We start from the raw sequence: 24,018 nt of genomic DNA, 5'->3' as shown, positions 1-24,018 counted from the left end.
GTTTAGCAGTGAGAGAACCAGAATTTCAGTAAAAAATGGTCAGAACCAAGGGGGCACAGGAACTTCACTTGCGTGCTCTGAAGGCTCCCCGAAAGGGGTGGTGGTGAGCTATATCTTGAAGGTAGTGAGAGAACAACATGTGATCCATGACAGTGGTGGGAAGAGTGTTTACAGGAAGAGGAACAGAGAGAGAAGGAGCCAAGTTCACAGGCTGGTCAGCGGGCACTTGTGGGGAGGGCTTGAGGATGGGTGAGCTGTGGATGAGGGGATAAGTCTACTTAGGGCACTTGCACTTCGTATTGTGGGGAAATGAGAACATTGTAAAAATCAGGTTTTCATTTCTGATACTTCCTTCATCTACAGTACAAAGCAGAAGCTGGAATTTTTCTTTGTACACAGTGTCCCTTACATGGTAGGTGCTCAGTAAATATCTGTTGAATGAATGGTCAGTGAAGAAAGGAAAGAAAAAAATTGTTTTTAATAGGCTTAATGGACTTGCAGCAAAAAGTAAAATTATAAAACTCTCCAGACAGATAGGGGTGGGGGAATGTGAAATCTATGTTACAAGCCTTACTGCAGCTTTTTAAATTTTGTTTTTAATAAGCTAATATTGCAAAGGAAAGATTAATTCTGGGATCGCCAGAGCTAAGACCTTATTGACAACTGTCTGAGCCTAGCTAGCTACTCACAGGATGATCAGGCAGCAGCGGCAACCCCTAGGAGCTTGTTAGAAACATAGAATTTCCAGTTCCTATCCCACCCATGCTGTCATCCCTAATCTGCCCTGACTCAGAATCTGCATTTAACAAGATCCCTAGGTAAAGAGCAGTCAGTTTAAAGTTTGAGGAGCAGGTCTAGACACAGATGCTCTGACTATGTGATGAGTCATCAGAAGAACCTAGAAAAGTGAAGAGCTGGGAGGCCTCAGAAAACACATTTCCCCTATCCTCCTATGCTTGAGGCTAGAAGTGGGGTCACACTAACAGAAATTTATTGCTTTCTTCCCAAACCCTATCAATTTCATGATTCAAACTTATACTTCGACAATGCAAGAAGTGAGACTCCTGTGTCCACACACCCCCCTTCCCTCTTTTGCCTCAGTTATCATGTGGTGTTACCATCTGCCTGTTCTCTGGCCTTGGTACCAGTTATGCCTCCAGAGGAAAGATGGGCAGGATGCTTGCCTAGGAAAGCACTCCATTTCAGAGGTGATAATTCTGCATCATCTTTAACAAATCAGCAATAATGATGACACTTGATAGTAACATCAAGTACTGCTGTGTATCAGGTGCAGTTCTAGGTGCTTCGTTTGTATTTAACCTTATGGAGCAGGCATAATGATCTTTCTCATTTTATAAATGCAGAAACTAAAGCCCGGAGAGGTTGAGTAACTTATTCAAGTCACACAGCTTGTAAATGGAATAATGCCTGCTTATCATTTTGGGCCCCAGTGGCAGAGCTGTTTGATGCTTTAGGTGTTGGACAGAACCTTTAGCAAAAGAGTTTTTTTTTTTTTTCACTTACTGCTGGACATATGAGCTAGAGAAACCACTGAGAAGGAGCTAGAGACTCAGTGAATGGTTTTAAAATGAGTTAAGAAAACTAGCACATGAAAAGAATATGGTTATGTCAAAGAATATGATTATGAAACAGGTGAGTTTCCAGGAGCCAAGGTGCTCCTATTGAGTCTCCAAAACCTCTAGCATAATCAGGCCCAAATTCTAGCCTGTGCCACTGGGACAAACAGAGAGAACTCAAGAAGGATGTAACTAGCACAAACAATCAGCTGCATGCAAGTAAGGCTGTACAAGACCAGGAGAAGTGGGACAGAAGTGAGGGAGGAATGCCAGGCCATAGCCATAGAGATCTCTTGGTTAAAAGAAAGATTTGTTCCAGAAGTCTTGAAGCCCCAAAGATACATGCTGACTATCCAAAGGGGAAGTATCTTCATCACCAGTGGCCCAGGGATAATTGAGGGAACAAAATGGAACCCCAGGGGCAGCCTGATGCCAGAGGTCCAACCTTGGGCCATGTCCGGGGTGAGAGAAAAAAGGAAGCTGGCACCTAGGGGGACTGAGCGTTTCATCCTAGATCCACTGTGATCTAAATGACTGAGTGTGTTGCTTGATGCCCACCCAGCTCAAGGTTGAAGTAAAAAAGAGGAAGTGGGGGGTTGCCCAATAAGCTGTGCCTGCAGAGCCGATCTATGACACTAGAGTCAGGACAAGAATCTTTAGAATTTCTATTTTCTTCAAGAAAGTTTCTAACTTCACCTTACAGAACCGTCTTGCAAAAGGAATTTCCTCACCTGGATGAAGAATTGGGAGAGGAGGATCAGTAATCCCTAGACACCAAAAGCAATGGCCTCCCGCAGTGACTTGCCTCAGGGCCTCAGTGTGAGCTAAATGAGCTGGGATGGCAAAGCACCCAGAAGGGCAGGGGTTAGGGGCAACTGGGAGGGCTCTAATCTCTTCTCTTCTGGACTCCGAATTCCCTTCCTTTTTCTTCTCTTTCCATTATCAACTTTAGGCTGTGCTTACCCTTAGCAGGCTCCTCCTGCTGGATGGCCATTATTGAGGCTCATATAGGATAAGGCTTTCTTTATCTCATACCCTCCCAGCTCCTGGCCTTGGAGATTAGTTACTTATGAGCTAGCTTCTGGTTCTCTAGGGAGACAGAGCAACATAGACTGAGGAAAGACTGCAAGTTCTAAATGATAACCACTTCTTCTATGTCTTCTTTAAATTTCTAACTGAACCTTTTCATAATTGAATACAGAATTCAATACACACACACCACCACCACCACCACCACCACCACTACCACCACTACCAACAACAACAACAACAAGAGTACCCCACCACCACCACCACCATTCTTATGAATAGAAGCAAGACACACATACTGGTACTGTATAATGAAGATCTATCCACAAAGACTGCTCTGAGTAAAAGCTGGGTAGATGGCAGTCTGCCCTCTCTTCCTGTGGCAGCACACACATCAACACTTTGACTTTTTATGAGCATTTCCAAACAAAAGGGCATGATTGTATGAAATGCCAGCCTAGGAGCCAGACTGTGAGCCTACCAAGGTGATGGGGTAGTGCAGGGCTGGGGATGAACATTACAGGTCAAGAATGCAGAAATGATGTCAGTACAGGACTCCTCTTTCAGCAGAAGAATGGACAACTATAATCTGGTACGTCTCTTGTAAAGAGAAAGAGATAGCCGTACTGTCTTCCTCCAAGAGACCTGTCAAAATTGCTAGGAAAGAGGAAAACAAATAAAAGAAAAAAGAGGCCAGGCTAACAATAATGATCATAAGCATGCAGCTCTATAAAGGAAACAGCTCTAATTATCTAGCTGCATTTTCTAGTTTGGGGGAATACAAACATTACTTCTCTATGAAAATTGCCCTGATTTCAAACTGATGAGAATTAGTTGATGTCTTCTCTGTGTTTCCATAGCACTTCATAGCATTTGTCACAGCCTGGTTGTACTTAGTTGTGCTTATACTTGTCTCCCCCACTGACTTGGAAACTCCTTGAAGGATAGAGTGTGTTTAGTCTTATTTGTATTCTTAGCTCAGTGTCATGTGCATAGTAGGTTGTATAGATGCAGATGTGAAAAACTATCACCATAGTGACTTTGGCCAATCTCACTGACCTTAGTAAGCATACCAAAGCCTTTTAGTTGATTATCTGTGTTCCTTAAAATGTAGCCACAAATACTTTTCTCAGTAATTTCCAGAATGATAACCAAGATGAATATTAAATCGGTGATAGTATAGACCACCAGAAGGTATGGCCCCTGGTACTACTGCATTCTTTGTCCCTCCGTCCTATCAATCATTAGCACCTGAGTTATGTTACGAAAACAGTACCATAATGGGAATCTTTAGCAGAGAATAATTTGTGCAAAACTGGGCTGGGAGGTCTGTCTGCTTCAGTCCAATCCTCCCATAAGTGAATTACTGTATATTATAATAAATTCAGTTATGGTCTATGGAGTTGCCTGTTTCATCTTTTTGTCAGAAGATATCTCCTCTTTACCATGGCCGTTATACCCTTTATCCCACAGCCAAACATAGGTACTCAATATATATTTGTTAAAGTAAACAAATAATGAAATAGAAACATGACAATTGTGTGGTAGGACAGAGCAAATTTCCCAAGTGGAGGGGAACTCAAGCCCTGCACCCTGAGAGAGAAGGGTTCTTAACTGAGAGCAAGAAAGAATTTAAACACCTGCCAAAGACAAAGTCAAAAGAAAAATCTTTTGGAGAAGGGGTGACTCTTCATAGAGGCAGAGAGCGAGAGAGCCTGAGAGACTCAGAGGGACAGAGGCAATAGAGAGAGTTGGGGACAGTGAGAGAGACAGAGTAAAGACACTGAGAGGGATCCTGAATGGAGAATTCAGCTTATATATCATTCTTTAGTTTCTGTGAATTACAGTTTACCCATTTTCTTTGATGATATGGGCATACAGTGAGAAAAAGTAAGAGTGTGTAGCGTGATAAGGTAAGAAGGTATAACGTGAAAGGCTGGCGGGCAGTTCCCAGCTTTTGATCCATAGCTTCCACATGACTTTGGCCATAGGGAAAGAATCATCTTATTTTGTGTAGGGTGCCACTGAAAGACTGTTTTTCTGTTTTCCCTTCACAATATGGGGAAATGGTTTGTTAGCAATCCCAGCAAAAATCTTCCTTTGTTCTGCCTGTTTCCTCCTGGTCTGGCTGCAGGGCTAATCAGCATATTGCAGACTTGAGTATAGTTTGATTTAACATTTTAGTTCTCTTGCCCCCTCCCTACATTAATTGGAGCTATGACTTTAGAAACGACTGGATTTGGGGATATATGGAAGATAGTGGTGGTGCAGTTACCATTGGCGGCAATTTGAACTTAGGTGTTGCCCCAGTGGCAGGGGTGAGAATAACAGTGCAGAAGTGTAATTAGCATTTTTCCTCAATTCTTCCTCATTGACACAGTGAAGAATCACAGGTCAATGCGATTTGGAAAAGATTAAAAGTATATTTTAGAAAGATAGCACCCTCCAAGGAGGAACACGTTTTTGGCAAAGAGAGCTGTCATCACCCAGAAGTGAAAATGTCTGAGTTACATTTGGTCCATGATGGGTGGTTCCAAAGGCACTCCTAGGTGATTGGCACATGAGGTCATTTTGACTGATACCTGGCTGCTATATAACCGTTTGCCTAGTGCACATGCACTTACCCAGAATTCAGTCTGTTATAATTAGATTCATGAACTTCCAAGCATAAACATAGTATCATAATGACAGTATAATAAAGCTTAGATTGTGGGCAAATTAGGGTAGTAGCTTCTGTGCAGGCATCTGTGGCCAGATTAAACCAGCTATAGATTATGGCCCTCTTGTCCTTTGTCTCTGGGGATGCAAGAAGGATTCCCTACCAATAGTGTGTTCTTTGGGGTGTCTCTAGGCTGGGCCTCTATTCCTTTGTTTTCCTGTCTCTCACGTCTGACTAGTTACCTAACAGTGGGACCATAGTTCTGAATCTCTCTTAACCATCCTCACCTTGTCACAATGCCCCAAGCCGAAAAGTAGACTGAGAAACTAAACCTATGACGTCTCAAACTAAAAAAGCAAAATTCTCTTTGGAACAAGCCTTACAGTGAGGAAAAATTACCAGAAGCAGATTCCATAATATGGAGGGTAGGATTAATAGCAACAAAAGAAAGAGAAGATCCCAGTAAAAATTAAGGAGGGAACATTGAAGCAAATCCCAGAAAATAGGCTGCTTTTTAAAAATCACTTCCTGAAAACAACATAAGGAGGAGAAGCTATGAAACCACGCAGCTTTTAAAACTATCCTGGCCTTGCTTTTACTCTTAAAACTACAGGAAAACTTAAAGTGTGGAAAAGAAAAGGATCATGATCAAATCACATGCAAAATTATTAATAAAAGCAGGAAGAATTAGGAGCAGAATGATGTCTTTACAAGATGATGAAATATGCCAGAGAGATAACATATCCAAACTAATGAAAACTGTAACCTAAAATTTCAAATTATTTAAAAAAAAATAAAAAAATTAAGCAAAGGATCACAGATATGAAAGAAAAAGTACATTAAAATTAGAAAAACTCTGAAATGAGATTTTTAGAGAAAGATATTTATAAATAAGTGAAAGAACTGAGAAAAAAGTAAAAATAAAGAAAAAACATAAATGAAGTCCAAACTAAATAAACAAGACAGATACTGTCATAAGAGAAATAGAAGGAAAGAAAACATATTTCAACCAAAGGAAATGAAGAGAAAAATTCTATTTCTGGCCAAGATGAGCAACAGAAATTGGGTTTATCCTCCTGACCAAAACAACTAAAAATACTGGGCAAAATATATGAAACAATGGTTCTCAGGACATTTGACATCAGACAATGAGAGATAGTGACCTCTGAGAAAGGGGAAACAAATGAAGTTGGCATGTAATTGCCCCAACTTACTATTTGAGGCAGTTTCCAGGCTGCAGTACAGGGGCAAAAAGCCAAACAGAGTTTGCTGTCTCACTGAGCTCAGGAGAGAGAAATCAGAATTCAAAGAGCCCAAGTAATTAGAATCACAGAGCAGAATACAGAAGTGAAAGAAACTTCACAGAGAGAGAGCTCAGAGATCAGCAGAGCAGTCCTCTCAAATCTTGGCTTTAGAATGCAAGATAAGGAACTGCTTGAGAATAGGGAAAGGCCTAGACCAAATAATCTCTATAGCCCACATGAGCTAGAATGGAAACACCTTATGATGCATGGGCATTGCCTTAATAGTGGGGTTAAATTATCTTTAGACCAAAGACTATTTTGGACACCTTATTAAAGGTTAAAGGCAAGTTCCAAAAGGGTCCCACTGTTTTCAAGTAATGTAATTATATGCCAGAACAGAGTCCAATGATATTTAAAGGACCACAAGAAAACTCAGTACTCAATAATATAAACCTCATAATGTCTGATATCCAATCAGAAGCTACAAAGAAGCAGGAAAATATGGCCCATAGCCATGATGAAAATCAGTAATAGAAACAGACCTTGAAATAAGCAGAGAAAGCACTCATTTAAGAAGGTAAAGGAAATCATGAACACAAAGAGGAGAGAAATGGAAAAATTTTAAAGACAAAAATATAACTTCTAAAATTTAAAAACATGATATCTAAGATGAAAAATACTTGCATGAGATTAACAGCAGATTAGACACTGCAGAAAAGATCAGAGAGTTGAAGTTACAGCAGTCAATACTTTGAAGAGAAAAGACTGAACAGATCATCAGTAAACTGTGAGACAATATCAAAAAGTCTGAAATACATGTAATTGGAATCACAGAATAAAGTGGGGAGATAGAAAAAGATTTGAATAAATCATGGTGGAAATTTGTGAATTTGATGAAAACTATAAGCTCACAGGTTCAGGAAGCTCAAAGAATCTCAAATAGAATTAATATAGAGGGAACCATATCGAGGTGCATCATAATAAAACTGCTGGAAAATAGTGATTAAAAGATCATCTTAAAATCAGCTAGACAGAAAAATTAAGCTAGATAGAAAAATTAAGCATCACAAAAAAATGAAAACAAAGTTGATAATTACCAGTGACTTCTCATTTTACACAGCACAAGTCAGGAGACAAAAAAAAAATGACATCTTTATAGAGCTGAAAGAAACAAATTGTCCACCTAAATTTCTATATCCACTAAAAATAGCTTTGAAAACTGAGTCAAAATAAAGTCTTTTTCAGCTAAACAAAAGTGAGAGATTCGTTGCCAGCAGATCTTCAGTACAAGAAATGTTAAAGGCAGTTTTCTCAGGCATAAGGAAATGTGATCTACCCAAAGAGATGAAAGGACCTGAACCGGTAAAGATGTCTATAAATATGTTTGTATTTCTTAAAATTATAACTGTTTAAAGCAAAAGCAATAAAAATGTATAATGGGGTTTTCAAAATATGTGAAAATAAAATATGGCTACAAAAGCATAGAAGACAGAAAGGCAAAATGGAAGCACACTGTTGTAAAGATCTCACCCTACACATAAAGTGAGGTAGTATTCTTTAAAAGTAGATGGTGGTAAATTTATATTAGATTTATATTATAAATCCTAGAGTAACCACTGAAAACGTAAACACAAATAAGCCAATAGAGACAAAAAAATGAATGAAAAAAAAAAGTCATCATAAAGAACCAACGAACAAAACTGAAGTGAAAATGTCAGGAACAGAACTGAGATTGCCTGGCTCCTAGGACTGTTCTCTTCTTATAACTGTGCAAATAATGTGCCACTTAAAGCAGATTAGAGGAGGTTTTCTGAGGAAAAGTGAAAACTTAACATGACTTTAAGAGCTGAAAAAATATTTTAGGAAGAAAAGTGAAATAAGATATTCTAGGAAGGAGAATGGTACATTAAATGGTGGAGGTGGGAGAAGGGGAAGTATAATATTTTTAATTGGAGAAGAAGATTCATGCAGAAAGTAATAAAAAATATTGAGAGGTAAAGGGGTTGGCCAGGTGGTCAGGTGCCTCGAACCTGTAGGCAAGATGGAGCCTCTGAGATTTACCTGTCTCTGAGTCAGTCCCTTGCCCTCAGCTGCTGCTCTAGATATCCCTTTCTACTTGATATAATCACTTTTTTGGATGTCATATTACACATATACTTTGGAGTCAGAGAACCCTGGGGTTCTCTAGGTCCTCCAATTAGAGCTAAATGATTTGGGGCAAGTTACTTAATCTAACTTGAGTTCTTTCAGTAACTGCCATTTCCCTAAAGAATGAGAATGCCAGTCATATGACTCTTCTTTATAGGAGGGCACCTGATCCAGACTAGTTATGTCCCTTTTCCATTGACACATGACCGATTCAGAAATGGGTGCATGACATAGGTTTGGCTAGTCTGGATTCTTTTTTTTTCTCTAAGTTTCTAGCAATAGAGCAGTGTGAACCTAAAGTTTCTACTACGTGGGGAGATCCTGCCAAAGAATGAAGCCAAAACATAAGAATGCTGGCTGAGCCAAGAGAGTAATAAAGAAGGAGGATATTCTGATAACATATTTAGAGGCTCCAGATGTAGCCATGATAGAACCTGAAAGATCTGCCCCTGGACTTTTTAATTAAGTGAGCCAATTCTTTTTCAACTTTACTCCTTTTGTAAGCAACTTTTTAATTGATTTTGGACACAATCGAAAGCACCCAAACTCTACAGTATTCCTGTGAGGATGAAATGAGATAAATGTGTAATAAACAGCACATGTTTAATAAATACTGGCTATTATTATACTTTAATGTCACTTAATCCTCTGTCCAAGAAAACAGAGTGATTTAGAGACGTGAAGTAACTTATTAAAGGACCCAAGGTTAATAAATGACACAATTAAGAGTTCACTCTCCACAATAGTCTCTGCAGTAATGTTGCTAACACATAGTAGGTACTTGGTAAATGTTGGCTCCCTTCTCTTTTCCTATAAATGAGATCCTAAAATCATGCCTAGCTACCCAGAGATCTAAAAAAAAAAAGCAGAAGCTGAAAAGTTGCTTCTCCAGATTCTGGCTTCCTGAGGCATAGTTTGTCCTTTGTAGTGCTATCTTTGAATGATCTGACCTACTTAAGGCTTGAATCTTCCTGTTTCAACCTCCAAAGGCTTGTGCCTCTTAGCAGACCTCACATCTACTTCTGGATGTGAGCATCCTACAGATTTCCTGGCACTGGCCAGTCCTCTGGCCCTTTGACTTACATTAGTCCCAGACATCTATCAGTTTCTTCCTGAGCAGGTGTCCCACAACTTCTTCCATGTGACTCAAGTGGTCCCACAGCTGCTCGTGCCTGATATGCACCCTGGTGCCCTCTCCTTCCACACAATTCAACAAAGTAGTCCTGGTTCTTTCCCCTCAGTGACCAGGTTTGCAAGTCACGGTGAACATATTCATGAAAACAAATCCCATTGCTTTACCCACTAAACATTCACGATTAGCACACCTGACATGGACATTCCATTATTGGTTATTAAAATAAATTCCCCTAGAAATCATGAATATGTGTTGTCATCAGTTGACTAAAAGTTAGAAAGGCCTAAAAGTAAGAAGAGTAAATATTTTGATTAGAAATTTAGACCAAGAAATCTTCTTTCAAGTTACATAAATGTCAGTACACCTCAAACTAATGCATATATAATATTGACTGTCAACTGTAATTGGAAAATAAATTCAATAAAGTTAAAAAATACATAAATAAAAGAGAAATCTTTCATTAAGCTCTCCATTTTAGAAAATGAGGGCTCCCCTCACGAAACACTTTTCAAATTTATGTCTACAAAAATTTCTACTGGAAGAGTAGTTAAGAGATCTGGGTTAATGCTACTTCTTAGCCACTCTCTAATTATATGATCAACCTTTCTTTCTACAGAACCTCTAAATTGTTGGGGCAATAATGTAACCATTTAAAAGGCTACCTTGCTCAACCTTGCCTGCAAAAAAGGGTGGCCGACGAAATGCAAACAAAAGTCATTGGGGGATCTACTGACATAGATCTTTAAAAGGGCTTACTCAGCTGGAAGGTGACTTTTTAACCTCCCTCCCATCTTCTTACCTAGAACCCAGATATCATGACCAGTAATGCAGTGGCCATTTGGCAGCCTGAGGAGAACTTGAGGTTGAAAGCCAGTGGAGGTAGTAAGTAGAGCAGAAAGAGGATATTGTGGCGCTACACAGCCTGGACTGTGTATCACTAGATTTTTTTAAGTGAGAGGAAAAAATAAGTTGAAGCCATTGTTGCTAGCAGTCAAACATCAACCTTAATTGATACAGTGACCTGAAAACATTGCTAATTAAGCAAAGAGACTTAGTTTCCTCATTTATGAACCCATGGGGTCCTATTAGATCTCCTATCCATTTCTAAAACTCTATAATTTTAAGGCTATATATAGGTGCACAAATACAAAATGCCTAATTTCTATTCTATCTTGGCTTTCTGGGCAAATTTAAAAATATATACATGGTTCGGTAGAAGTCAAAATGGTTGTGGACATAGAATTACCACATTACCCAGCAATTCTACTCTTAGGTATGTATTCAAGAGAAATATAAGTATACATATACACAAAAAACTTGCATATGAATGTTCATAGCAGCCTTTTTCTTAATAACTAAAAAGTGGCAACTAACTAAATGTCCATCAATTAATGAATGGATAAACAAAGTGTGGTGTATGCTACAATGGAATATCATTTATCCATAAAAGGGAATGACATATGAAACATGCTACAACATGGATAACCCTTGAAAACATCATGCTACATATAAAAAGACGAGGACAAAAGACCATATGTTATATTATTCCATTTATATGAAATGTTCAGAATAGGCAAATCCATAGAGACCGAAAGAATAGTGGTTGCCAGGAGTTGGAGGGACAGTCGAATGGGGAGGGATTGCCAAAGGGTACAGGAATTTGTGTGTGTGGGGGGGGGGTGGTGATGAAAATGTTCTGGAATTATATAGTGGTGATAATTGCACAACTCTGTCAATATACTAAAACTCACTGACCTGTACTTTTTTAAATGGTGAATTCAATGCATGTGAATTATATCTCAGTTAAAAGAAAAAGAAGAAATAACTTTGAAGCATTTTAAGTGCTATAAACTGCCCTAAGATGAGCTTCTCTGGGCAGGTGTTGGTAAGTATGCCTTAAGAAAAGCATGAGGGGTGGAGGAGTTAGGGGATTTGGGATTAAGAAAGTTTCTTAACAGTGAGTCTGTTTTCAAGTGAATGGCTCAACTTTGAGACACGTTTATGAAAGCATGAACTCACAGTAGACTATCTCTTACACATTGGAAATAAATCATCATTGTAATAGTTGTCAAGTAGCTTTGTCTAGTATACAAATCACATTTTAACTATAATGGTGGTGTGTAAAAAATGAGACTCCAAAGGGTTTTTACTAACTTCCTACTCATTTTCACATAACTATCCCTGATAGAATATTCCTCTTGCACCCATGATTGCATTAGGACGTTGCGTAGGTGGTGTTTTAGAGCCAGGAAACTCTGCATCACCTGTCAAAGAGTGATCTCATTAGAGACAAAAGGCTTGGTGCTTTATCTGTGCTCAACCCATACAGGGAGGTTGAGTTGTGGAACAAAGACACTTTTGGGTTTTTCCTTGAAACCAGGAAATTTCTTTTTCCTCTCTTCATAATCCTCATGTGGCCTTGTATAAAATAGGACCTGAGATATGTAGCTGTAGAGAAAAGAATACTGGATCCAAGATCTGATTTATACAGGAGTTTTGTGATCTTAGACAAAAGTCTCTGATCCTCAGTCTCCCCGGTACAAAATAAGGAGGTCAAGCTAGATAATCTCTAAAGGTTAATTTTAGTTCAAATTTCTATTAATCTAACACTGTCTAACATAGTCTTAGACCATCTCTGGGGCTGATGATAGAGGTGCAGGCAAATTTGGAGCACATTAGGGTTCTTGTTTCTTTTCAGACTTTTGAGATGACTTCAAGGTGACTCCAACTCCCTCCCTAAACCGAACTTCTGAATCCTGTATCACATCCCAGTGGGTCTTGTAATTTGGGTACTGCGCCTGCCCAAAAGTCAATATCCTCCTTGTGGCACATCAGGGAGAAGAAGAACATTTCCTTTGTAGAGTCTTGAAAACACACATACCCACCCACCACTACCACCACCACCTCTCATCGCACAATGGTAATGTAAAAAAGAAAACTCATTTTCAAAAAGTATGTCTTAACCCAGGTGTTTGTGCATTTTTCTACTTTTGAACTGTTTTCCTAAGTATGTGTTTCATGTGCATATTAATATTATGCAAACGTGCTTTTAAAACTTTGTCCCAGAGAATCTGGTGACTGATCCATCTGGCACACACTCTTCTAATCATGTTTAAGTAAGCTCTAGCTGTGCTTTCAGCAGTCATGGGTATGCTGAAAGGCTAGCAGGCTGGCCTGCTGAGTGCCTGCCTAACCTCTTCTCACAGGTGGGAGAGAAGCATGATACTTACAGTATGACAGGAGGCACCTGGCGGCAATCCCTCTCTTCTCCAAAGTTACCGATCATGTGTCTGACAGGTTGTGGGGAATGCATGGTCAAGGATAAATCCAGGGGGCCCTGGCAGCTGATACAAGTCTTCGGGTCATTTAAAACCAATGTCACCCTTCGATTAAGTTGTTGGAAGCTTTACATCAGCTCATCAGGAATGGCACCTGCCAGTTCACTGTTAAACATAGAAAAATGGGGGAGAAGCTACTGTCTCCTGACCTGTTTGCCCCTACTCAGCACTAGGTCTAGTTTCTATGTATATAATACTTGTGTTATATGTAATATACATAATATATAAAATATATAATATTTGTAAAGTGAACTACTGTTCTTTTCAATTTATGGGGGCGACTTGATACAATGAACTTATTTTCACACTATTTAGAATGACACTGCTCACTTTTTTTGAAACTATTTTTAGCTATAGGACAGACTCTTTAATGGGGAAATCCATATCTGCCTCTCATTTTTCTTTTTCTTTTTAAAAAGCACTTAAGTAGGAGTAGAACCAAATAGAAAGAAATAAATACAGGGTATGATATAAAGTAATATTTTTTCCGATTTTGAATTTGCCTGAAAATAGAAAAATCATAATTCTACAGTTTTCTTGATTTTTTCTTCCTTTAGTGGCACATAAATAAATTTTGTACATTTGTTTATAACTTACATTTTACTTCTCTTTGCAAAATAGGAAACTGACTAGCCCAGATAAAGGCAGCACATTGGCCTCATTTTGAAAAAGTATGATTTATCCCATAGAAGTATACTATCTTAACTGAAAATCACTTGTTGAAATCTCATAGCTTCTTTAGTGGTTGAGTTCAAGTCTAGAGGCAGGCTTGTGTTCAAATCCCAAATCCTAGCTCCGCATGGTAAGAATGCAATAAACTGTGAAAATTATTGTGGCTTGCCTATTTAAAGTAAAATTCTCCAATAATGCAGAATTTATACTTTCATATAAATTCAAAAGTAATTAACTTTTGTACAAATAGTTTCTTATGTTGTATAAACATGACTGATGGGAAGAAAACTTGCTTCAGAATTTTAGTATATTAACAATTTATAAATCTATGGCTATTCCTAAGCATAGACAATTTCATTTACTTAAAAAGGCATAGTATCAAATACCCTTTGATAGAAAATTCCACTTAGAGAAACTTACAAGATAGCTATTCTGATATATGCAATCATATGCATAAAATTATTTATTGTGACTCTATAAGAAAAAATATAAACAACCTACATGTCCATTGGAGGGAATTGGTTAAAAATATGGTACAACTACATATGAATACTATGTATTCGTTTAAAGGATAGAAGCTCTCTGTATTTTAAAGATATGCTATTTAGTAAAAAAAGGAGGCAAGTGAACAATGTTAGTACCATGATGTGTGTAAAGAAAGAAAAAAGAGAATCTACATAAGTCTGCAGTATATGGAAGAGAAACTTACTTTTCACTCTCTAGCTTTTAGAATTTTATGCTGTGTTGATGTAGTAATATTCAAAAAAAGTTTTTGAAAGGAAATAGAGGTATAGTAGGATTTCTACTATGAAAATACATTTAGTATGCTTTCAGGTAGGCATCTTTTAACTAATAAAATATTTACCTAAGGACATTTTAACATTTGGCTCGATTTCCCACCTTAAATTGAGTATGATTGTGGTTGGTTCAACACTGGAGTAAATATATTTGAACCTTTACCTATCCATTCTTTTTTCTAATGAAAGAATTTCATATTATGTGTTCCGAAAGTAACATTTAAATTGATAATCACTCAACAAAGAGGAAACAGAAAAGAGGCCCTTTAGGACACAAACGTTTATGTAATTTTAGCCATAACAACAGTAGTTCAGAAATACCTCAAATGTTACAGTGATATCATCAGTATTACAAAAAGAAAAAAAATTTAAAATGACAGGCAATAGTGAAGAGCACCAGAGAACCAGCGCACACACTTAGAGCAGACCATGCTTCTTTCCATCAATTGCCAAGATATTTTCACCAGTATGCCCCCCTCCCCCTTGCTTTCCTTCTCAATTTTCCTTAACCTGTGACCTGTGAACTTAAGCCTCATCCTCGCCCTCCTCCTCCTCAAATTCCCCCTGTTCGTCAGCCGTGGCATCTTGGTACTGCTGGTACTCGGACACCAGGTCGTTCATGTTGCTCTCGGCCTCGGTGAACTCCATCTCATCCATGCCCTCGCCCGTGTACCAGTGCAGGAAGGCCTTGCGCCGGAACATGGCCGTGAACTGCTCCGAGATGCGCTTGAACAGCTCCTGGATGGCAGTGCTGTTGCCGATGAAGGTGGCCGACATCTTCAGGCCGCGCGGCGGGATGTCGCACACGGCCGTCTTCACGTTGTTGGGGATCCACTCGACGAAGTAGCTGCTGTTCTTGTTCTGCACGTTGAGCATCTGTTCGTCCACCTCCTTCATGGACATGCGGCCCCGGAAGATAGCAGCCACCGTCAGGTAGCGGCCGTGGCGGGGGTCGCAGGCGGCCATCATGTTCTTGGAGTCGAACATCTGCTGCGTGAGCTCGGGCACCGTCAGGGCCCGGTACTGCTGGCTGCCCCGGCTGGTCAGGGGGGCGAAGCCGGGCATGAAGAAGTGCAGGCGCGGGAAGGGCACCATGTTCACCGCCAGTTTGCGCAGATCTGCGTTCAGCTGGCCCGGGAAGCGCAGGCAGGTGGTGACCCCGCTCATGGTGGCCGACACCAGGTGGTTGAGGTCTCCGTAGGTGGGGGTGGTCAGTTTCAGTGTGCGGAAGCAGATGTCGTACAGGGCCTCGTTGTCGATGCAGTAGGTTTCATCTGTGTTTTCCACCAGCTGGTGGACGGAGAGGGTGGCGTTGTAGGGCTCGACCACCGTGTCGGACACCTTGGGCGAGGGCATGACGCTGAAGGTGTTCATGATGCGGTCTGGGTACTCCTCCCGGATCTTGCTGATGAGCAGCGTGCCCATCCCAGACCCCGTGCCGCCCCCCAGCGAGTGGGTCAGCTGGAAGCCCTGCAGACAGTCACAGCTCTCTGACTCCTTCCTCACCACATCCAGGACTGAGTCTACCAGTTCAGCTCCCTCTGTGTAGTGACCCTTTGCCCAGTTGTTCCCGGCTCCGCTCTGGCCTGCCAGAGGGAAAGACACTTCATAAGTCACTGATGATTAGATTAAATTATTATTATTTTTTTGCCTTAAACCCCTTAAAGAGTGAGTCAGTGTTCAGAAAAGATTAATTCAGGTTATCACCAAAATTTTCAGATATTAAAATATTTGGTCGTAGATATAATTATAAATGAAAGGCTGGAAATCCCTTGGTATTAGAGGTTGAACGGCAAATTTGTTTTAGCTTACATTAAGACTAACTCATAACACAACTGGATGTTCTTCATATTTCCCTAGGCAGTCACACCCTTCCACACTGAGCTGCCTTGGTGTAAAATGAGCCTCTCGGGCCATCAGTCAGTCACTCACCAAACACGAAGTTGTCAGGCCTGAAAATCTGGCCAAATGGTCCAGACCTGACGGAGTCCATAGTGCCAGGCTCCAGATCCACCAGGATGGCCCGAGGTACGTATTTGTTACCTGTGGGGAACAGAGCGGGACTTAGACCTACCAGCAGAGAGCTCTGAAGGGAAAGACTTGTTACTGGCTTCCTTTTTGTAGGCTTCCTCTGTTGCCCCCAGAACAAAGGCACACACAAGGCCCACCAAATTCTCTAAGGATTCATTTAGCTGTGAACCGGGAAGCCTACTGAAATACCACAATGAAATAGTGAAAATCCAATATCTTCTAGCCCACCCTCCCCTGGGGCCACGATCCTGAGGTCAGCACCTCCCCCCAAAATAGGAGGGGGTAAAAAACTGAAGGGGTAGGGGGCAGGAAGTAAAGGCAATTAATTACCAGTGGCTTCATTGTAGTACACATTAATTCTCTCCAGCTGCAAATCACTGTCTCCATGGTAACTGCCAGTGGGGTCGATCCCATGCTCATCACTGATGACTTCCCAAAACTGGGATACAGTAAAAGGTTACATTTAGCCACTCCCGACGGTCAGAGAGGCCGCGACTCACAATGAATAGCCCCAGCTCAGTTCTGACAACCCAATCTTTGAGGAGCTTTAGAGTTGTGACCCAGCACAGCCGCAAAGCTTGTATTTTGCAGGGGAAAAATGTTGAAACTGGGCATTTCTCAGTGTGGGGGAAGGTAAGTGTGTGTGTCTGTGTGTGTGGGGGGGCGGGGGGAGAAGGGGGGTTGTCAGCGACGGAACCGCTGGCACTGGCTGCAGCGGAGCTCGGCGCTCCAAGTCACAGCTGCGGGCTCTGGCGGAAGGCGGGCGCGCAGGGACCTGACCGATGGTGGTTTTCGATTCAAAGCACGTCCTGAGACCTCAAACAATCTCTCTCCTTCCCTCCCCCCACAACTCGACTCGTGTTCAAGCGAGTAAAATCAATTCTCCCTGCGTCCCTGCGTCTCCCACAAACCCGCTCACACAGCCTCGCAGACACACCGGCGCCTTCTCCAGGCCAGCGTGCCCGAATAAGAACAACGAGTAAGCGGAGACCGAGAAATCACCAGGATTCCAAATGAGTTAAAGTAAAAATGAAAGAAAGGTTCCTCCCCCTCCCCACCACGAAAGTCATCTGCGAGCCCACGCCCTACTCGGCTGTACAAAGCAGCCGGGAAGGTGTGTGCTTGGAGAGCCCCGGGTCTGCTTGGGATGCCGCTGGCGCACAGCAATCCCGAGGAGCTTTAGACTCGTGTCCTCGCTCCATCCCGGTCGAGTTCTCGGCGCACCCACCTTGGCGCCGATCTGGTTGCCGCATTGGCCCGCCTGGATGTGCACGATCTCACGCATGGTGCTAGCTGGCTTCTTCTGGCCCGGGTCGGCTACTGGTCAGTCTGTCCGTCCTCCCTTACACACCCACTACTGGGTCGCCGGGAAAGCGCTCAGGAATCGACTGGCTAAGAACGTCAGCCCACCGAGCCCGGCCTTTTATGTAAGAAGGGTGGGGCGGCCCGCGCAGGCCGCGCCCCCAGCCCTAGCCCCCCCAGTCCCTTTCACGCTAGCGCTCTCCAGGCACGGCTGACGTAATGCTCCGAGCCCCAGGGACTGTCCGGGGGGATGGACCGTGGGCCCGTGGCCAATCAGCACAGTCTTAGGGACCGGGTGAGGTATGGGGACTTCATGGAGTAGAGTGGGGGCGTGTGCATTGTCTAAGGCTAGGGGTGGAGTGGAGTGGAAATACTGAGAATTGAGGGTGGCAGGCTGTGAATGCGGGGAGAGCTTGCACTGGAATGGGGGGCGGGGGACAGACGGACTGGAGCAGGTGGAGAGGTCGTCAGACGTGCCTGAAAGGACCGCGCTATGCTCTGGGCCCTGGCAGGTGGTAGGGCTGTAGTGGTACAGGTTGTGCTGCTGCTGCCAGCGCAGTTTAGGGCCTCTCCTCCGCCAAGAGCCAGAGATCCCTCAACCACCCGCCCCTAGTGAAACCATTGCCGCATCCCCCAACCCTAGCGGCAGGCAACTGTCCAGAAGCCGAACAATAGCTATGCAGAGCCTTGGGAGAGGACAGGTGGCCCCGAGAAGAAGTCGTGTGTGATCGGCCTGAAGAGCTGTGACCCTGAACACCCAAGGCCCTAGAGCTCCAGGGTGCCTTCCGCCTCACCCCCAGGATCTGCCTATTCTCTCTTTGTCTCTGTCAAGGATGCTCTCTCTTACTTGGGCAGCAGCATCCAGAACTCAACACCCTATCCAGTCCCGCTCATCCCTTTCCAAGAGTCTATACAGCCCCAAGGACCCCTCCACCCCCCTCACTGGCTTTTGTTACTTGAGAGTGGATGGGGTGGGTGTGGTTGGCGGAGCAGTGTGGACAGTCCAGCGGTCAGAGTGAGGGTGGGGTCCGGGAGGCGGGGCTGCGGCAAAACAAAGGGCTCTCTAAGTGGGATGCCTCGCACAACTGAGTACTTAAAAATCACACTCCAGGAGCTCCCTCGATCTGGGATCGGTTCATCTATTGTCCAGTATGGGCATGAGTTCCAAGGGTGGTCGTAGTCCGCCCTACCGCTAACACTCTCATCTTTCATCAGGCTCCGGACCCCGCAGCGGCCATGAGGTCCCCAGCCTTTGGGCTACTGATGGAGGTGAGGGACACGCCTAAAAACTGCAGCACTGCAAAGGAGAGGACCTGCGAAACCCGGCAAGCACACAGAGAGCGAGCACCGACCCTCTTTCAAACCCACAGTTTATAGGTAGTCGAAGGAGTTGATCTCTTTGTTGAGAAAGAGGGGGAGGGAAGGAGGAAAGGAAGGAGGGAAGGAGAGAGAGAGATGGGGTGGCTGAACCTGCGTGGGCTGGAGGGAGGGAGGGAAGGTTAAGGGTGGCTAAAACGTTCACCACAGACCTGGAACTTGGTGCCTGCAATTCCACGGGTGAAGCACCCCCTCCCCCTCCCGACTCGAACGGGTCTTCTGCAAGGTGATGTGACTGACCCCTTTTCATCCTCTGGTGAGAGCTGCTGAACAACCCGGGTTCCGGTGGCGGAACGAAGCCGGCAGCTGTTGAGTGAGGCCCTCCCAGAACTACCAGCAAGCTGTCATCGCCTCCCTTTTCCGCGGGGGAATGGGAGGGGGGTTTTCAACTCCATTCCAGTGCACAAAGAGAAACCGAGAACAAAAGCCCAGCCGCCCCTTTGCGCCCAGTCTGAAGCTTTTGGGGTTGAATTCCCCAGACACCGCTGCTGCTGTCGAGGTTAGGATGAGGTCGGGCTGGCCAGAGGCAGAGGAGGGGAAGGCCCTCCCACATGTCTCACTTGAGGGGTCCCAAGAACCTGGGGCCTGACCCCTGAGTTTCTAATTTGACTCATGTAGATGCGGAAACGTCAAAGGCCAGCGATCTTAAGGTCACACAACAAGTTAAAGACAGGGCTCAGGCTGGAATCGGCCTTCTGGGCGCCCCAGCCCTTGGGGAAAGTGACCATGTCCAGGGCTGTGGCTGGTGTTAGCACCCAGTCCTGGGGTTGAGTTGGGGGCTTTGGTGGGACCGAGCTGCGCAGGAAGGAAGCAAGCGAGGCCTGTACCCGCACTGCTTGAGGTTACCGCCTGTCTGCCAGCGCAGAGAGGCAGCTCCCTTGAGTGGCATTGTGGGAGGCTCAGCTCCGTGAGGGTAATTTGAACCCGCTGCCACCTTCCCTTACCTAATGGTTTATTTTCTTAAATTCTGTTTCAGAGCCAGATCTGTGTGGAGTGCCAGGGTGAAAATGCCTGTTCAAGATCATGTAGATAAAAGAACCCTTTCCTCTCGGGTTTCTTTTGAGGAAGGAGCTTGGGATAGGGTGAGGCTGAAACTCATCCTGGATGCCCGGATGCCCTTGGGGATTTGGCACTTCTGGTTCAAGATCTGTTTCCCCTTTCTCTGTTTTGTCTGTACTGCCCTCCGCCCCGCCTCATTCGATTTGGCATTCTTGTTAACAGTTCTACGCCCCTCCCAATTTGGAATTATGATGCTGCACAGTTTTATTTTCACAAGGAGCTGATTTTGTGTCGGAGGCTGGATGCTAAAGACAGCCAAGTCTTCCCTTGGTCTTTAAACTTATCTGCTAACGCTTATACTCATTCCATGTAGCTACCGAGAAGATTCGTTCTCAGCTCGGTCCTTCGACATGTCTTTTTGTCTGTTATACACAATTCCTCTCCATCTAGGTCACTGTATATCAGACATGAAGGTGTCAGTATAAATATTTCATTATCATTTATATACTGTTAGTTCCAATGATGTACTAACATTTCTAAATTTTCTCTTCTTGAGACAGTTGTAGAAATAACTGAGTATAAAATAAAATTCAACATCTGTTTTATGCATAACTGATGGTGTGGCTGAAGTAAAATATCCCATAAAACATTAAAATTATATTTACTCTCATAATTTTCAGAGTATAATCAGTGACACATTCTCAAGTGATTTTGCATTCCTCTATTACACATAAAGTCATTATTTTAATTTATTGAAGAAGTTTGCTAGAAAGGGGGCAGTACATAACTATTTTGGTAGTGAAATCTTAAAGCATTTTTTTCTTAAAGCGAGATATATATATGGATACATATATATGTATGTGTGTGTGTATAACATATTTACACATTTATTGAAATTAAAAGATATCTAGCTTTCGGATTTTCCCTCTGCCTTCACCACTTAATACACAGCTCACAGCTCTGGTAGCCTGACAGCCAACTCCGCTGAGAAGCACGCGGTTTCCTAGGCAACCGGTACTTAGCCAATGAATGAAAAGGAATTGAAAGAAAGCGACTGCAAATCCATCGTTTCCTTTTTAACTCTTCTCAATGCTCTCCAGCTAAAAATGTTGGAAAGCTACCAATCTTAACATTTATGTAAAAGAGTCAAATGCCCAGAGGATTGGGGCTAGGAAGGATGCCGTCCTATAATGTGACTGTAGAGAGGGGATGATGGAGGGGTTTGGATTCCTGGGACCCGCAGAGACCTGTACTTTCTCGGCTTTGTTCATTCACTGTTTATATAGCCTACTGTCCTAACCCTTTCCTCCTTGGCTTTCCCTCCCCCAAAGAGAAGCCTGCTGCTCCTGGGAGAGCTGCCCCTGTGCTCTTTAATAAAAAGGCTGCCTGGGCAAGAAATTCAGAGCTCTTGTCCTGCCGCAGTCGTGGGGCTCAGTGGGGATCAGCCGGCCCAGGTAACAGAAGACTGGAGTAAGCAGAGAAGATTTCGAGGCCATGAAAGCAGGGCAGTGCAGAAACATCACTTTTGTTCCTCAGTAAGTTTTCCCATTGCCAGCGTTCAAATTTGGGTTTTAATTGCTTGAGTCCTGACTAAGTGCTGAGCTTTCACGGAAGAAATTTGCCTTCTTTGTCATACAAATCAGTAGAGGGAGTAAAGCCCTAGCTTTCCAGAGCACCATTTTCCTGTTATAAGCAGTCTCTCCTCCCCCACACTATTAGTGATTTGTAAGATTCTTAGGATGGGGGAGGGCTACCCAGATAGTGCTGCTCTCTGAATCCTAAGTAAACCGCATTTTATGATGTAGAGCCAGACTGTGTAGAAAATAGAAACAAAAGAGTAGAAAGTTCTCTTAAAGGAAACATTATGAAATACTAGAATTGATAGGGTGCCCTTGCAAGGTGCAGTGTGTGAAATCAACAATCTTATAAATAAATCCCTTATGAAATGAATGAGTACACAGAGAAAGATATGATCTGGGAGCCATTTAATGAAAGTCTCAGTAGCAGATTGCTACAGTATTAATGTGATTATAGAGCTGCCACTCCACATTAGAAAATTCCACCAGCAATTGCTGCTCATGAAGGTCTAGGCAGCTTACCATTTCACTTTTAAATCTCCCCTAGACCTTTGCTTGCCATTGAAATAAAATTAAAACATGCATGTTCAGACAGATACATGCAGATACATACAGTAACATGTTTTGCCTCCTGGATATAGATGCCTGGTGGGCATTAACCATGTCTTCATACAGAAACAGTTAAAGTTCTGAACAGAAACTCTTGACATGCCCAGCCTACTCTTGAATAGCTACCATATACTGATATATTTTCAAGAAAATGAGGCATTAAGAGAACCTCTGGGAGAACTCACTACCTCTTTCAAAATAACCCCCAAAAGGGAAACTTATTAAAGATTTAGTTTCTCATTTATACCCCAAAGAATTGAAAGCAGATTCTCAAAGAGATAGTTGTACCCATGTTCACAGCAGCATTATGCACCACAGTGAAAAGGTGGAAGCAATCTATGTGTATATGAACTGATGAGTGATGAACCAAATGTAGTATATAGTGTTAAAGAACAAAATTCGACTGAGTAAAGTTAAAGATCTAATTGGTTTTATTCAATAATCCATGTATCAGGCGGTATTCCGTCCAGCAACTCGAAGAATACTACAAGGGATTGTACAAAATGGAAGGTTTTTATAAAAAGAAAGGTGAGTCAAGGTAGCTATTGAAAGGATTATATTTAGACCAGGACACCTTTTTTGGGGGAGAAGAAAATGGCAAGGATTTTTATCATGCAGATTGCCATTTCTTTCTATGGGGGATAGAAAGGGTCTACATGATAGACTACTTCATTTGTATTGACCAGAAAATTCCAGACTGGTTGATTAAGATTATGTTGCTGGGAGAGGTTGATATAGCAATTGTAGCCACAGAACCAGCTCGCAATGGTCCTATCCTGTTAAATGAGATAGTGAGTTGCTTTTTAGAGATAATATACCAAAACAGTAGGTCATGCAGCCAAAGCATGTGCAGAGAAGATTACTTTGACCTTGACTGCACTCATAACCACAGTCTTACCCTCACACATGAAACCAAAGGACTGGAACATAATGAGAACTTTAACACCAAAATCCTTTCAGAAGCAAAGGGTCTGTTATCCAGCAAGATCCACTGTTGATACCCCTGACCATAAATGGCCAAGCTCCAAAGTCCTCCAATTAAAACTTGCCCTGTCAGTGCTTTCACACACCTGTTTCCCAAAACTCTTAAAAAACTGCCTTGAAACCTGGATTTGAAAGTTTAGGCTTTTGAACATTAGCTTTCTATTCTCCTGGGTGGCACCATTCATAATAAAATAGCCAATCTTCCTCTACTGCAATTCTCCATGTTTAGTGTTTGGGTCTGCTAGAGCCAGGTGGATAAACTCTGTGTTCTGTAACACAATTAGGTCAAGTTTTAAATCTAGGTTTGGTATCATGGGCTTTAGCACAAGTGATGTCATTTTGGGCCTGTGGCTTTCTCTTTAACAATACACAATGGAATGTTATTCAGCCTTAAAAGGATTGAAATTCTGACACCTACAACATGAATGAACTTCGAAGATATTATGCTAAGTGAAATAAGCCAGTTATGAACAGACAAATACTGTATGATTTTATGCACATGATGTACCTAGAGCAGCCAGATTCACAGAGGCAAAGAGA

The 24,018-nt window shown here is 42.5% G+C and overlaps 1 protein-coding gene and 1 long non-coding RNA gene across 3 annotated transcripts; one reads left to right on the top strand and one right to left on the bottom strand.

The window, feature by feature from the left end:
• Window positions 1-14,861: 14,861 nt before the first annotated feature.
• Window positions 14,862-18,108, bottom strand: TUBB2B (tubulin beta 2B class IIb). The gene is made up of 4 exons (XM_016166680.2): window positions 17,859-18,108; window positions 16,961-17,069; window positions 16,532-16,642; window positions 14,862-16,185 (listed from the first exon to the last, which is right to left on the bottom strand). The coding sequence occupies exons 1-4, from the start codon at window positions 17,913-17,915 to the stop codon at window positions 15,125-15,127; spliced, it is 1,338 nt and encodes a 445-aa protein (XP_016022166.1). The 5' UTR covers window positions 17,916-18,108; the 3' UTR covers window positions 14,862-15,124.
• LOC107521724 lies at window positions 18,106-21,194 on the top strand. 2 transcript variants are annotated; one of them, XR_001599634.2, is made up of 3 exons: window positions 18,106-18,232; window positions 19,148-19,309; window positions 20,286-21,194. It is a non-coding gene; the product is annotated as an uncharacterized LOC107521724 (long non-coding RNA). The 2 variants fall into 2 exon arrangements; XR_001599635.2 differs by having other exon boundaries at window positions 18,107-18,227.
• Window positions 21,195-24,018: the final 2,824 nt, after the last annotated feature.

The sequence above is a fragment of the Rousettus aegyptiacus genome, unplaced genomic scaffold (assembly GCF_014176215.1).
Source record: "Rousettus aegyptiacus isolate mRouAeg1 unplaced genomic scaffold, mRouAeg1.p scaffold_m13_p_1, whole genome shotgun sequence".
Taxonomy (NCBI): Eukaryota; Metazoa; Chordata; class Mammalia; order Chiroptera; family Pteropodidae; genus Rousettus; species Rousettus aegyptiacus.
Note: the sequence above shows the minus strand (reverse complement) of the source record. Positions and strands in the feature narration are given on the sequence as shown.

Coding starts and splice junctions, on each gene's coding strand:
- TUBB2B (XM_016166680.2), bottom strand. CDS start 17,915: ATGCGTGAGATCGTGCACATCCAGGCGGGCCAATGCGGCAACCAGATC. Junction 17,070..17,858: donor GCAACCAGATCGGCGCCAAG/GTGGGTGCGCCG, acceptor ACTGTATCCCAG/TTTTGGGAAGTCATCAGTGA. Junction 16,643..16,960: donor GTACTACAATGAAGCCACTG/GTAATTAATTGC, acceptor TGTTCCCCACAG/GTAACAAATACGTACCTCGG.